This window comes from Cucumis sativus, chromosome 7, assembly GCF_000004075.3.
Source record: "Cucumis sativus cultivar 9930 chromosome 7, Cucumber_9930_V3, whole genome shotgun sequence".
Taxonomy (NCBI): Eukaryota; Viridiplantae; Streptophyta; class Magnoliopsida; order Cucurbitales; family Cucurbitaceae; genus Cucumis; species Cucumis sativus.
The window spans coordinates 19,429,885-19,443,300 of record NC_026661.2 but is presented as its reverse complement, the minus strand read 5'-3'; the positions used below and the strand labels follow the sequence as shown (position 1 = coordinate 19,443,300).

The following is a 13,416-nucleotide window of genomic DNA, read 5'->3' as shown; positions in this document are numbered from 1 at the left end:
TTGTATAGTTGTGTTGAACTCCAAAAAAAATGTTGTGGTTTCATGAGGATACTTTAAATCATCATCGACATACTTATGACCTTTTAAGAAACAAAAACATCCAATAACAAAAAGAATACTTGAGATCAACTCCCAAAGAATTAGGAAGATAACAAAAACGCTTTCTTATTATTCAATACTAAGATGGATGGTGCAACATTTTCTCGGTACCCTTGTCACGAAACCATTTTCATTTTTGCTTTGAAAAAACAAAGAAGGCATAATTCAAATTTTTCTTTGCATTCCTCAACGCATACATCTTAAAGAAATTTCAATTCCTCACTTCTCGAGTTCTAAACTACTCCCTTAATATCAAAGAAAAGTAGCAACATATAACATCTGATTTATGGTGAAAACATAATTCGAAAGTTTGTTATCTTTAGAGGATGTGAGGCACAGAAGAGTTCCCACTTCCCTCAATCGAAAACAAAACTGGAACGGAGCAGAAACCTAATTAACTTCACATAAAAAACAAACGTTTCTGTGACAGTATAAAATGTACAGACGTTTAAAGCCAGCCTAGGGGTAAAAAACACCACTTTTTTTCCTTTCAGTTTCAATGTTCATATCCCCTGTTGCACTCAAACATAAGTTTCCACCACATAACACTCTCTTCGCCACTCCACTCCACTCCACTGTCCAAGAAGGAAATAGTATTTGTTAACGAATGTTTACCTGATTATGCCACCATACTACCAATTCCATTGTTTATCATAAGATTAAGAATCGAACATACTACCAACCAATAGAAATAGATCATCTCAAAATACATCCTAATTACCAAAAACTTAACTTGTCCCAATTGAAGTGCTTGTCAGGTGTTACTATCCACAAAAGAAATAAATTCCTAAGGGAATTAGGGAAAGATAACCCAAAATCCAGAGACAACTATAAGTCTGTAACCTTATAATAATTCAAATGACTATAGAGATGCACAATACCCAGATACAATTATCATATAATCAAGATGGCAAGCACAATACAGATTCAAAATGAACGATAACGCACAAAAGCCAATCAGTCAACAACTGAATCGGATATAAGTGGTTTCTCAGCTAGTGTATTAATCAACAACTGCATCAGATAAGTGTGTAAACAAACAAGAACTGAATATCCACAATGCAGAATTTATAAATTCAAAACACATACGATTTATCAAGTAAACAAAATTAGCCCCCACCTCATCCAGCTTTCTCATTAACCTTTGAGGAGTCCACTTTCGATGCATTTCCCTTAGACTCTGCTTTTACCTCAGTAACATTCCCAGTATCACCGCCAGAACAACACCCACCACCATGCTGATGCCCGTGCCCATGCCCATGGTGGTGGTGATGGTGATGATGGTGGTGGTGGTGATGGTGATGTCCAGTCCCATGGATTTGCTTCCCTTTAAGCTGCTTCCTCATATCATAAGCATCCTCGCCATCGGCATAATACTTCGCTTCAATATCATGGATCTTATACCCCAAAGTCTCGGTATATAACTTGAAAGCAGCCCTGTTACTTTTCCTCACATGAAGGGAGACATATTCCGCTCCGTAAACCTGTTCCATGGCGTTCTGAGCCGCATTCATGAGCTTAGTAGCTAAACCGAGCTTCCTATGAGTACGAAGCACAGCAAGGGAAGTAATATGGCCATGACACTCGTTGCTTTCTTCCTCCATTTTAGCCAAAACATAGCCGACGATCTGGCCGTTGTAATCTTCGGCGACGTAAAGCAGTTGAGGCCAAGAAAGAATGTGGTAGAAATAGTATTTCATTTGGTAATTCTCAGGGAGGCAAAAAAGATTGCAGGCTTGCATGGCTAGAAGGTCGTTAATGGTTGCCTTGCGTATGCAGACCATGGCTGCGAACGGTGATCGGAGAGGAAAATTAGGGTTAGAGTTGAAGATGGAACGGTGGAGATTGAAAATCGACGATGAAGATGAGGGTTTACTAGTGGAGAAAGAAATGGAAAACCGAAAAGGGTGATTCTCGTATTTTGTTTTTGGGCCGGGAGAATTTGGGCCTTCTCATACACCTTCTACTCCTTCAAATTGAGTTAATTTACCATTTTAATACTCAATCTTTTTAATATGGTTAAATTAAAACTTTGGTCTAGTTTTGGAAGAAAAAAAATTAATTTGAGTGTCTATGATTGAAAAAAAAAGGTTAGAATTTATTTTTTTATGTATAATATGATAAATTATTTTCTATAATTTGATAAAATTGTTTCGAACCATACAAACCAAAATTCAATTATAAACCACTAATGGTTGTAAAATGTAATAGATTAATGGTTATAAAAAAAATGAAATCTTTTACGTTTATTGTTTGTTTGTGTTCCTAAAGCCCACTTGGTAATAAAAAGATAACTTTATTGGACAATCTAATTAAGTTTAAAAATGATATTATAACATCATAATTATGAATTTGTTTTGTTGCATTTATCTATATCATTTGACTCTAAATGGTAACGATAACAATGACAAAAAATATAATATATTCATAATTCTAAGTAAAAATATAATATATTCATAATTCAAAGTAAATATACTAAAGCAATCTAATTATATTTATCTAATTATATTTATGATTATAATATATTAACAATCTAATATTATATTTGTGATTGAGAAGTATTATCATCCATGAATTCTCATTATGGATGTGCATAATAAACAAAGTTGAAATCTATAAATTTTAACTGAAAGCACAACTTCTATCTGATCAAAATTTGAGATTAATCACCATAAATCATCATACAACAATATGCAAATATGTACAATTTAAATAAAGAGCATAGGAAATAAAATTAGCTTTGAAACTTCCACAATTTAATGAACTTATCATTGTGCGTTGTGACTATTTTATTCATTCCAACGGCCAAGCTTGTGATCGAAGGCCTATTCCTTCTGTCTATTGTATCAATAGGCGTCTCATCTGACAGTCTTTTCCCTCTCCTTTCTTCGACAATTCCGAGACCGTCTTGATGTGTCGATAACAATCTACTATCCATCATGCAACACGACTGCACAGTGCCCGTATTCTGATCCAAAATACGTAGAATTCCATCTATTCCACCAACGGCCAAACTTGACCTGTCATTTTGGAGATGTTGCAAAGAATATATGACGTTGGGGCTCACTCGGGATTCCCATAAGGATTTCATAGTCCTAAGATACGTGCAGAACTCAATGAGTATATAATTTGAGGACTGATTAAAGTAGTAAATCCACACATAACATGATCTGAAAATAGAATATTTTAGGCAGTATGAATTGTGGTATCAGAACTTCTCCTCCCTTAGTTAACCCCATGGGATTAACAATCAAAGTATCCATTAATTGTTCAAGCAGCAAGCTGAAATAGGTGGTCACACAGGGAGACTGAAGTTACATTTGTAGTTCTATTTACTTACCTGAGGTCCCAACAATAGACATGACCGGCAGTTGATCCCGCAAACACTAAACGTGAAGAGGCGTTGTAACACAAAGTCCTTATGCCTGCAAACAGAGATTGTTATTAAATATACACTGCATTTACCACAAATTTATCGAAAAAGAAAAAATATATATGTAAAAGTTTACACATGATGAAAACTTCTACAAAAATCATCCGGCAGCAAACAGAAGGGAATGCTAAAATGGCAAAATGAGAATACTAAAATTGCTAAACGCAAACTACTTGGGATCGATCTTGACACATGTTCAACAACCATTCGGTCTATACCCACTCCTCAATTTTCTTGTTTTGTTATCTTACCTTTTATGGATATTTTCAAAAACTAAGTCAAAATTTGAAAAGTAAAAATTAGTTTTTATAAACTTGTGTTTTTTTTAATTTAACTAATAATTCAATTATTGTACTTAGGAAAGATGGAAACCATGGTAAAATATTTGGGAGGAAATAATCTTAATTTTCAAAAGCAAAAAACAAAAAAACGAAACAACCCAAAACAAGACTGAAATTACAGTCTGAAATGCTTCATTTTTAATTCAGAGGACTTTTTTTCATGTTGTACTTTGCATATAGTGAGTTTGTGACAAAAAAAATTCAAAAAGAGGAGAATCGTCCAAGAGCAAGACTGCCACATGCATGGAGAATCTGAAATTAAGGCATCAGATATGACCTACGGTATTTCTTGATCTAAGCATTACTACCCGCTGATCAGACCGAACACCCGATACTCCAATGTTTCCAAGCAGAGAACCACCAAACATGAGCTGATCATCATTCACACATAAGCATGTCACTGGTCCAGGAAGCATCCTGCAACAAAAAATTAACAAGATTGGTACGGAAGTCAAATTAGAGCACGGCATGTCAACCACAACCATTAAGGAAATTCACATAAAACCACCTATCCAATAAGAAATGCTGAAATTCATTTCCGTTAACCTTCATTTCAGATAAATATAGATCTAAACATTCTAACATGCAAATGTCAGAAACAGTGCTTGTGTGCATGGGGAACGAATAAGTAATCAATATAAATATCGTTTCATAGTATTTTCACCAATTCAACTTCTAATGGTAGCTCCTTTTGTCGGTTCATTCAATGCCTAAACTTAGTCTGTTAGTAGCCGCACACAAAGAACCGCAGAAGGAAAGGTGTAATGTCATACATATTTCTCCCGTTTTACCTGATAATTCTAGAGCATCTCCTACTGTACATGTCAAATACATGAGCTGTCCCATCTTCACAACCCACAACTGCCTCTGCATCAAAGTAACTGGAAGCAGAATTGGAAGACTCGTCATACAAAATTAATTGAAAATGAATAGAGAAGCACTTTAAGCCTATAAATGATTGAGGAAAACAAATTATTCAACACATTTACTTCCTAAAACTGCAAAAGGCTAAAAATAAATTATAATTTAAATAGGTCTGTAGATGCCACTGTTTCTAATGCCTCTACTATTTATTAGATGGCATGATTTTTTATTTTTTCTGTAAATGCCTGAGTTTTCTTTTCGAGAGAGGATTTCATCCTCTTCTAGTCTGTTTAGTTACATTATCCAACAGCAAATTATTTCAATTTATTTCAGGGAAAGAAAATAAATCTTCTACAAGATAAATGCGATACACGTTCATAATTGTTGAAAATGCCAATGATACTTCAATGAAAGTTAAAGCCACATACCGCATACACAAACCCTTCTCAAAAGTACATTCACGTGAAGGAAATATACTTCTTTTCCCACTCCGACTCCATATGCACAACTGTCTGCCAATCAAACCAACAATCTAGAACAATGTTTTTGGAAAATTAGATTCCATTCATCTAATAGAAGTTCTCTATTGGGAAAAGAATAAAATCCATGATTTCAGCCAGGAAAGTGCTGAATGATATAAGATTCAAAAGATGAAAAGGAAAGGATTGCATATGTGCATAAAAAGTATCTCACCTTTTCCTATAGCAACATGTTTTGTCAATAGTTTTCTAAACTAGTAAAAAAAGTCAGCATATTTATAAGATATACATTAATATTACCTTGCCTACGTCAAAATCAAAGTCGACTAATGGCATTTTCTCAGGAACTGAATATTCTTCTAGACATCTAAAGTTCTCTGGCGACCAAAGTCTCATAACCTGGAATTGCAGCAAAATCTTTTAGTAAAACCAAGTGACAGGTGAGGCATCACAACAAGCTAAAATCAGAATTGCTCAGTGTAAATACAACTCTCTATATCTCTCACCCACACACTTGGAGCAAATCTCTCTAACACATTTGTTTCTTTCTTCATATCCCTTCTTTTTTCTTTGGGTGGATAGGACAAATAAATGAATTCAACCAAATTCTATCAAATAGCAGAGAAAGAAGCTGTACTTTATCGCCCACTCCTGTCAGAATTAAGCCCATCTTCATTCGGCATTGTTCAACCCTATATAAAAATCCATGTTACAGGAGTTATTATGCAATGTGCGCTCACACACCCACACCCACACAAACACAGGGGTGCAAAATGTTCAGAAGAATTCGAAAACATCTAACCTAATCCAACCATGCTTCTATTCATATTTCATATAATAATAATAAAGCTACAAAACAATGGAGAAACACCTGATCAAAGTATTTTAATCTCCAACTAAAGGGAACAACTAAAAGGGCTAAAGTGAGCTCAGTTCAATTCCCTAGGGTTCAGAGTTTCATTTCCCACCCTGCAATTTTTGTATTCAAAAGAAAGGAACCACTAAAAAGTATGTAGATAAGAAAAAGTGACATACAATTAGATGTCTGAGGATAAAGAATCCTCAGCTATAGATTAAAAAAACAAAAAAAAAAAGCACAAGACAGTAAAATAAGGAAACGAGTTGATCTGATAATTCAGCAAATCAAACTTCTAACTTTAGATGCTTCATAACAAGTATGTCCAATGAACACAAGGAGTATGTAATTCATAAATAACTTAGAAATGACCAATGTCCATTTTGCCAAATTAACCTCACTGAATGGCCAATCCATTGAGAAACTCTAATACGGCCTTTCTCCAAGGCCAACTTATGCCTTTCCATCGCTATTTCCTCTAAACATTCCAGCAAAGGCTTCTCCAAAGAAAATGAAACTTCTGAAGTACTAGCAGAGTTCATCTCCTGCTTCTGATACCTCAAGCAAAACGTTCGCAATATCTCTGATTTATAAATGGCATAATTCCTTGTAGCACATTCAAAATTTAAGTTAGAGATATCAAATTAACAGGAAAAAGAAACACCAAAAACATCAAAGAAATTAATTACGCTTTTTCTTCTCTCCTTTCCTCGAAGATAGATAATGAAAAAGAGTACCAGGATTTACAAACACCTAAGCATCGAACCAAGTCGAAAAGGTCAAGAAACGAGAAAATTATGCACAAGATGTCGTGGCTTAGGGAGTGAACTGGTTTTGCATCAACATCACTCCGTCTTCTCGCCGAGGACCTGTCGGCAGTCGGTGGAGGAGTCATCGCCCGCGTTGGCCGGTGGTGGTTTCACGGACGGAGAAGGAATCGGAACGGCGACGTCCAGAGGAGAAAGCCTGTGGCTGCTAGGGGAAAGATATGTGTGGGCTTTGGATCGCTGATGGACATGTGTGCATCAAAGGCCCATTCGCCGTAAAATGTTTAGATTCATTTAAAAAGTTCCAATACACAAAAAATAAAGAAATTAATTCTGTTTCAATATTTATTTAATTTTCTCACATTTCATTTGGTAAAAAAATTATTTCGTTCTTTATATATAATCACTAAAAATATGAAAAGTACTTTTCTTTTGACGAATATAAAAGATAGGTGAAGCATGAACTTCGACTCCGCGATTCTTGTAATCATTTTTGAACTCTATAAAGACGAATCATGAACTAATTATTTACTTGAAGAAATAAAGAGTTGAACTGAAAAATGATAGGGGCCGCGCGAACGCAGGCCCCCACTGCCACAAATTATGACGTAGGCTCTGCCACATTGGGCAGACCTTAGGCGGGCACCCCTCCTGTATGTGCAATGGAGGTCACCAACCTAGGCTATGAGTATTCATGATCGCCCAAAAGCCCCGTCCAGGTAAGTGTGTTTCAACGTTCACCCTGATTCTTTTTTTATACCCCACTTCAACTGTCTCTTCTTTAATACTCAACGATGTGGGACAAACTATAACTTCCAATCAAATTAACCCACAGCTTCCTTGATTTCTTAAACTTCCACAGCTTTCCCTCTCTCGTTTTTTGTTTATTTATTTATTTTTCTTTTCTTTTTTACTTCATTTGATTTTGAAAAATGAACTTCATTTGATATTAGGGATATATATTCTATAGATTTTTCAATTAAAATCCTTTGGACAACTGTAATGATAATTCTTATGAATTAGAGTTAGATGGATTATTCTTTTGTTTAGGTTGTTGCCTAATTATTTTTTTGTGTGTATGTTTACTTTTTTTTTTTTTAATTCAAAGGTTATTAAACGTGTGTAAAATGCCTATTTTTTTCTTCGGTTTTGTCTCATTATCACATATAGTTCAATGATATATAGTGCAACAAATTTAAAATTTAGACATGATTTTGACATATGATGATTATTGCTTTTATCCATAAAGATATGTTCAGGTTGATAGATAGTTGAATAGTTGACAGCAAACAAGGATAAATGAAATAATCACTTGAGATCAAAGTGGTCTTTCCTTTCATTTTCTTTTAATTTCATCGTGAATATTGTATATTGACATCAGAAATTGTCCTTTGATAGTTGTAGTCAATCGGAACAAATAATTTTTCTTGTTTAAATCAAGCTTGAGAAAGTAAATTGGTAAAAGAATTATCATCACATTTCCCCTAAAACAAGTTTATTGAAAAGGAAATGCAACAACAAATAGAGAAGAAATAAGGACCAAGCCTACCGCTCCTATAAATGAACTGCGACCCACCAAATCTGAAAAATATTAGGAATGGTATAGAGAAGAAATAAGGACCAAATCTGAAAAATATTAGGAATGGTAACTTGAAATTATAGACGGAAATAAGGTTATGTAGAGCGACGATGTGAAGAAGGGAGAGGAGTTCCATGAAGGAAGTGTTTGATGAGTGAAAGTGCTCTTCTTGGTTGGTAGCTTGGCACTTCATGACCTGCCCCTCTCACTGTTGCCAATGTCAATTCCCCTTCATACACTTCAGCATACCCTCCGACCTAAAAATTCAAACACCAAATACTCAGAATCACTCGTTACATTATGTTAATTCAACATGATTTTGTTCTAGTCAAAATTAAACTCTACTAAAGGACGATAGTAGACGATATGATGGAGTTCAGTCAAATATTCAATGTTTTCATGAAATTTACAAAAAAAAAAAAAAAAAAAAAAAACTAATAACACGAGTTTAAGATATGTGTAACCAAAATTTTAGTAGCGTATAATATAGAAAGTTTTAGGTAAAAATTAAAAGAGAAATAAAGTTATATGAAATTACCTCATTAGCATTGAACCAAGGGTACCAAGATTTCTTCACAGGAAGCTTCATTGAATCGATAGAATATTTGGTGGAAGTAATGGGTACTCTCCCATCGAAGTCACCACTGCACCCAAGTTTGTTAATAGTTAAAGATCAACGTTATCAAATGTACTTAATTTACAAATATTTAAAACTAAATACTAAACTTATTTGGTAACCAATTTATTTTGGTTTTTTATTTTTGAAAAATTAAACTTATTTGGTAACCAATTAATTTTGGTTTTTTATTTTTTGAAAAATTAAACTTATTTTTTTACCCTAGAGAGTTTACATGTCTATTTGGTATAAATGATGAATGTTAGATTTGATTTTTAAAACATGGATCAAAAAGTAAATACATAAGAATGCAATAAAGTTGGAGGTAAAAAGGAAGTTTGTAGGATTAATTATCAAAAACCAAGAGTCAACCCAAAATAAAACAAACTTTCAAAGACACACAAACAAATCATCCAAAATGTAAAGGTGAGAAAGAAAAAAGGAAGATGAAAGAAGTACCTGAAAACCCAGACTCGTAAGCCAGAAGCCATGAATTCTCTCAACAAAGGAACTACAGTAGAAGCGCTATCGGACCATCCCTGCATGACATCGCTACAAGGCTCCCAATCGTATGAAAGCTTCGTGACGTTAGCGTGCATCGCCTTCTGAACGTCGGCTCGATTCAAGTAAGCATAGGTGTAATAATCTGTGCAAGGATCGTAGTTCAACACCGACGCTTTCTTAGGCACATTTGTCAAGGTGGAATTCTGACATAACGGATAGTAGATGTTGTAGATGTCAATTACGCCTATGTTTAACTCTACCATATTCGACGCATCTAAGCATTGTCGATTCTGCACCGCCTCTTCAGACGTAAAATTACAATATTTCCTTATGTCATTTGCGGTTCTGTCGGCGATTAGTGCGTGGCTTGCGAAGAAGTCGTACATTCCTATTTGGTCTGTTTCATCGTTTATGACAGCATTTCCAATCTGAAATCAGAAAAGAAACATCACTTTTGTGATTATTTTAAGATTTTTAATTTTACATTAATCATTAAATACATATTTTTCAACTATATATATATATATATATATATATATATATGAGATACTTCAGAATGAAGTTACTAATAATTTGGGCGGTGGGGACAATCCCCTCCTACATCCCATGACTCACGGGGGACTTTTTTTTTTTGGTGAAAAATTATTAATTAATGACGTCAGAGTGTGATAGTTGGCGGAGTTGTGTGTTCCTATGATTGGTCATGCATCTTACATCTAAGTGCAAACTTCAATTATTACGAAACATAATGAGTTTTTGTACGAATATATTTGAATTTTCATAAACTTAGTTTTAATGCTATACATTGATATAACACAAAAATTCATTTTTATGATTTCCAGTGGATGCTATTTAATATCCCACCAGTTAGAGAGATAGAGAGAGACAGACTTACGATAATGCCCTTGAGGTTGACGATTTTCTTTCCAGCCTTTTTATTGTGTGAGAGAATGGTGTGAGCCAGCTGAGGGACGTAGTGGCCGGCGTAACTCTCGCCGGCAATATAGAAATCCCGGGTCTTGTACTCCGGGAACCTCTCCAACCAATTCACTAAAAACGCGTAGTTGTTTTTCGCGGTGCTCTTGTCCCCGTTTGTATTGTAATCCGACGTCGTATTTGAGTACGAAAATCCAACCCCCGTTGGTGACTCCAAAAACAACACATTCGCAGCTGCAACCCAATTCCAAATTATATTGCAATTGTTTAATATAAAATATTTTTTATTAAATTGTGTAAATAATACTATGATTTAAAACTAAAGAAGAATACAAAAGTTTTCAATCATCCGTACCGTGATTCCATGAGAACTTATTTTGGAAGAGGGTTTTGCCGTCGCTGCGAACGCGGAAGGGACCCAATTCAGCCATTGCTCCATAGGCAAGAGACGAACACCCAGGCCCTGCAACACCAATCATTTACCGACACGTCACATTCCATAAATCTTATCTTTCTCTGCTACCTCTATCATATTTTACTTCAGATATAAAATAAAATTCAAATGTTTTTTTTTTCTTCTTAATTTATAAATATAATCATTTATATTGAATGTGACATTAATCTACTGATACTCATTCCTAACTTAGACATACATTCCATGTGGCTTCATGTGCACCAATGATTTAAAACTCTGTATATATACATATAAATATAGGGTTAAAATATTTATTTTTTAGAAAAATACAATAACAATAATGTTTTAAGTATAATAATAGAGCTAAACTTACCAATTTCGTTCTTTCAAATTATACCTATCCATAACACAGTTTATAATCTAAGGTAGCAATAAATAGATGTTTTCTATCTGGCATTCATTGTCTCTTTTTCATAGACTTGTGGGGGTGGGGAACAATTTGGCTTTTGTGTTAGAACATTTATTTTCTGACAAAGAAAATAATAATATTTTTAAACGGTAAGTAATTGTTAAATTTAGCTTAATAACAAAAACCATGAAATATTTATAAAATATAACAAAAAAAATTATTAATAACATGAGTGATGTTTACAGTCATTTTAACCCTTCCAAACCAAATTTACTTTTAAAAATAGTTTTGAAATGGTTATAAATAAACAAATTAAATATGTTACTGTATTTGATAATATTTTAAAATGTGTATTTACAAATTTAATACTGAGTCATTTTTCAAATATAGTAAAATGAACCATTTTAACAAAATAATAAATGAATTACAGCTCAGCATGCATGCCAGATGGGTGATGCCGATATATTCTCCACAAAGGGAGGAGTCAAAACAGTTATACTTATAAATCACACAATTTCTCTTCTTTTGTTTTACCAAAAAATACTATTTAAAAAGTTAAGCAAAAAGAATAACTAATAAAGCAACTGAAGTTTTTAGTTAATTACGGCTGAAGATAAATAAGAAGCCAATGATACGTAAAGAAATTACCTCTCAAAATCATAGATTATTGAAAGAAATCGAAATCCACACAACTCAAATCATCAATTAAATTGAACAATCAGTTAAATAAAAAAATTCATCGACCAATTTAAACACGCACCTCCGTTGAGCCAGAGAAGAAGCGGCAAGGATTTCTTGTTATGAGGAGCTTCAACGAAGTAATAATAAAAAGCTCTACCGGCAGATTTGTTCACCGTCACATATCCGCCGTACTGCGAAAATCTAACGTTCGGTGGTTGTCCTGGAAGCCGTTCGATTTTGTCCTGCTTCTTCATTCCGGTTTGATCGTAAATCTCAACGTTTTCAGCGTTTTGATTATGAGTCGCTGAATCGCGGTTAACGAGAAGTTCTGTTGAAAAACCCCCAGCGTTTGAGTTCTTGAAGAATTTCGCTTTGTACAGAGCATCTAGCGCTTCCTTCTGATTCTTAGCCTCGATTTGAACAAAAAACAACACGATTAAGAAGAAAGAGAGGAGAATAGTCAAAGAACCGCATTCTGAATTTCTCATTGCCATTGTGAAATCTCGATCGGTGATAGATGATGAAACTGAAAATGAGAGAGGGGAGTTTAAATAGGGAGAAAGGAATTTTGGGGAATTTTTCGAGGTTTTGGGTATCTAGATCCAGAGTATATATGAGTATCTGTACAAGTTTAGAAAAATAATAATAAGAAGAAAAACGAATGAAGGAGTTGAAGAATCGTTTTGACGGCCATGAACGTCGGAGTTCGATGAGAAAACTCAAAAACTGAAATGAATTTAATTAGTATATTAAATATATATAATGGGATTAAATTGATTGGCAATGAAGCCGAAGGAGATGAAAATGAAAATGTTGTGACACCGCCAATCATGTTGCGCCATGTGATGCCGAGTGAATTTGGAGGATATTAAAATGGAAAGGATCCATCCATTAAATTATTGAGGACTGATGAAGGAATGAGGACCGTACGATTGTAAATAACTGATTTATCCTTTTTTTTCCTTTTAAAATTTTTAAATTCCGAAACTGCAAATGGAATTTTGCTTCTCAATCCTTATTTTATTCGATTTTCCAAAATATATATATATATATATATATATTTTAATAAAAATATACCTTTCATTTCTTGAATTTTTAAGAGGCAAAGTGTGTGTTTGGTCAAACTTCAATGTAATAGTTGCAGTTCTAACAATGTGTTTAGAAAGGGGTGAAATTGTAAGGATAAAACTGTTAAAAAAATTTACAAATAGATTCGTACCGATATTTATAGTTGTATGTCAACAAAATATTAGTTATATGGATTTTGTCGTCTAAATACAGACCAAGTATTTTAACTGGATCGTCCACTAGTACATACTAGGCTTAGTGGCAAGACCCGGCGAACATATGGAGTATGTTAACCAATTAGGAGTTGTAATGATAATTATTGCAAGTGAATTAAATTGCTTAAAACAGAAACAACAGTAGATAAAAGTT

At 34.0% G+C, this 13,416-nt stretch overlaps 3 protein-coding genes and 1 non-coding gene across 7 annotated transcripts; all 4 read right to left on the bottom strand.

Moving 5' to 3' along the window:
• Positions 1–330: 330 nt before the first annotated feature.
• Positions 331–1,995, bottom strand: LOC101210984 (N-terminal acetyltransferase A complex catalytic subunit NAA10). Its single transcript, XM_004135901.3, has 2 exons — positions 1,220–1,995; positions 331–674 (listed from the first exon to the last, which is right to left on the bottom strand). The coding sequence occupies exon 1, from the start codon at positions 1,881–1,883 to the stop codon at positions 1,221–1,223; it is 663 nt and encodes a 220-aa protein (XP_004135949.1). The 5' UTR covers positions 1,884–1,995; the 3' UTR covers positions 331–674; position 1,220.
• A 724-nt stretch (positions 1,996–2,719) lies between these two features.
• Positions 2,720–7,576, bottom strand: LOC101211233 (F-box/WD-40 repeat-containing protein At3g52030). 4 transcript variants are annotated; one of them, XM_004135902.3, is made up of 9 exons: positions 6,810–7,572; positions 6,469–6,678; positions 5,854–5,908; positions 5,517–5,615; positions 5,166–5,269; positions 4,665–4,754; positions 4,151–4,290; positions 3,440–3,524; positions 2,720–3,194 (listed from the first exon to the last, which is right to left on the bottom strand). In XM_004135902.3, exons 1-9 carry the CDS (start codon positions 6,965–6,967, stop codon positions 2,834–2,836), a joined length of 1,302 nt encoding a protein of 433 aa, XP_004135950.1. In that variant the 5' UTR covers positions 6,968–7,572; the 3' UTR covers positions 2,720–2,833. The 4 variants fall into 4 exon arrangements, 2 of the variants coding, with proteins under 2 accessions (XP_004135950.1, XP_031744576.1); XM_031888716.1 differs by having other exon boundaries at positions 6,826–6,968; XR_970123.2 differs by having other exon boundaries at positions 3,126–3,194; positions 4,182–4,290; positions 6,810–7,576.
• Positions 7,403–7,566, bottom strand: LOC116405330. The gene has a single exon (XR_004218533.1). It is a non-coding gene; the product is annotated as a U1 spliceosomal RNA (small nuclear RNA).
• Positions 7,577–8,139: 563 nt separating the features above from the next.
• LOC101211483 (serine carboxypeptidase-like 40) lies at positions 8,140–12,793 on the bottom strand. The gene is made up of 6 exons (XM_004135903.3): positions 12,059–12,793; positions 10,830–10,937; positions 10,434–10,708; positions 9,494–9,966; positions 8,957–9,062; positions 8,140–8,675 (listed from the first exon to the last, which is right to left on the bottom strand). The coding sequence occupies exons 1-6, from the start codon at positions 12,471–12,473 to the stop codon at positions 8,514–8,516; spliced, it is 1,539 nt and encodes a 512-aa protein (XP_004135951.1). The 5' UTR covers positions 12,474–12,793; the 3' UTR covers positions 8,140–8,513.
• Between the last annotated feature and the right edge of the window lie 623 nt (positions 12,794–13,416).

Coding starts and splice junctions, on each gene's coding strand:
- LOC101211483 (XM_004135903.3), bottom strand. CDS start 12,473: ATGGCAATGAGAAATTCAGAATGCGGTTCTTTGACTATTCTCCTCTCT. Junction 10,709..10,829: donor TAAGTTCTCATGGAATCACG/GTACGGATGATT, acceptor ATTGGGTTGCAG/CTGCGAATGTGTTGTTTTTG. Junction 9,967..10,433: donor TCAACCTCAAGGGCATTATC/GTAAGTCTGTCT, acceptor TTCTGATTTCAG/ATTGGAAATGCTGTCATAAA.
- LOC101211233 (XM_004135902.3), bottom strand. CDS start 6,967: ATGACTCCTCCACCGACTGCCGACAGGTCCTCGGCGAGAAGACGGAGT. Junction 5,909..6,468: donor TGGATTGGCCATTCAGTGAG/GTTAATTTGGCA, acceptor ATTTTTATATAG/GGTTGAACAATGCCGAATGA. Junction 4,291..4,664: donor AGATGCTCTAGAATTATCAG/GTAAAACGGGAG, acceptor TTTTTGTTGCAG/GATGCTTCCTGGACCAGTGA.
- LOC101210984 (XM_004135901.3), bottom strand. CDS start 1,883: ATGGTCTGCATACGCAAGGCAACCATTAACGACCTTCTAGCCATGCAA.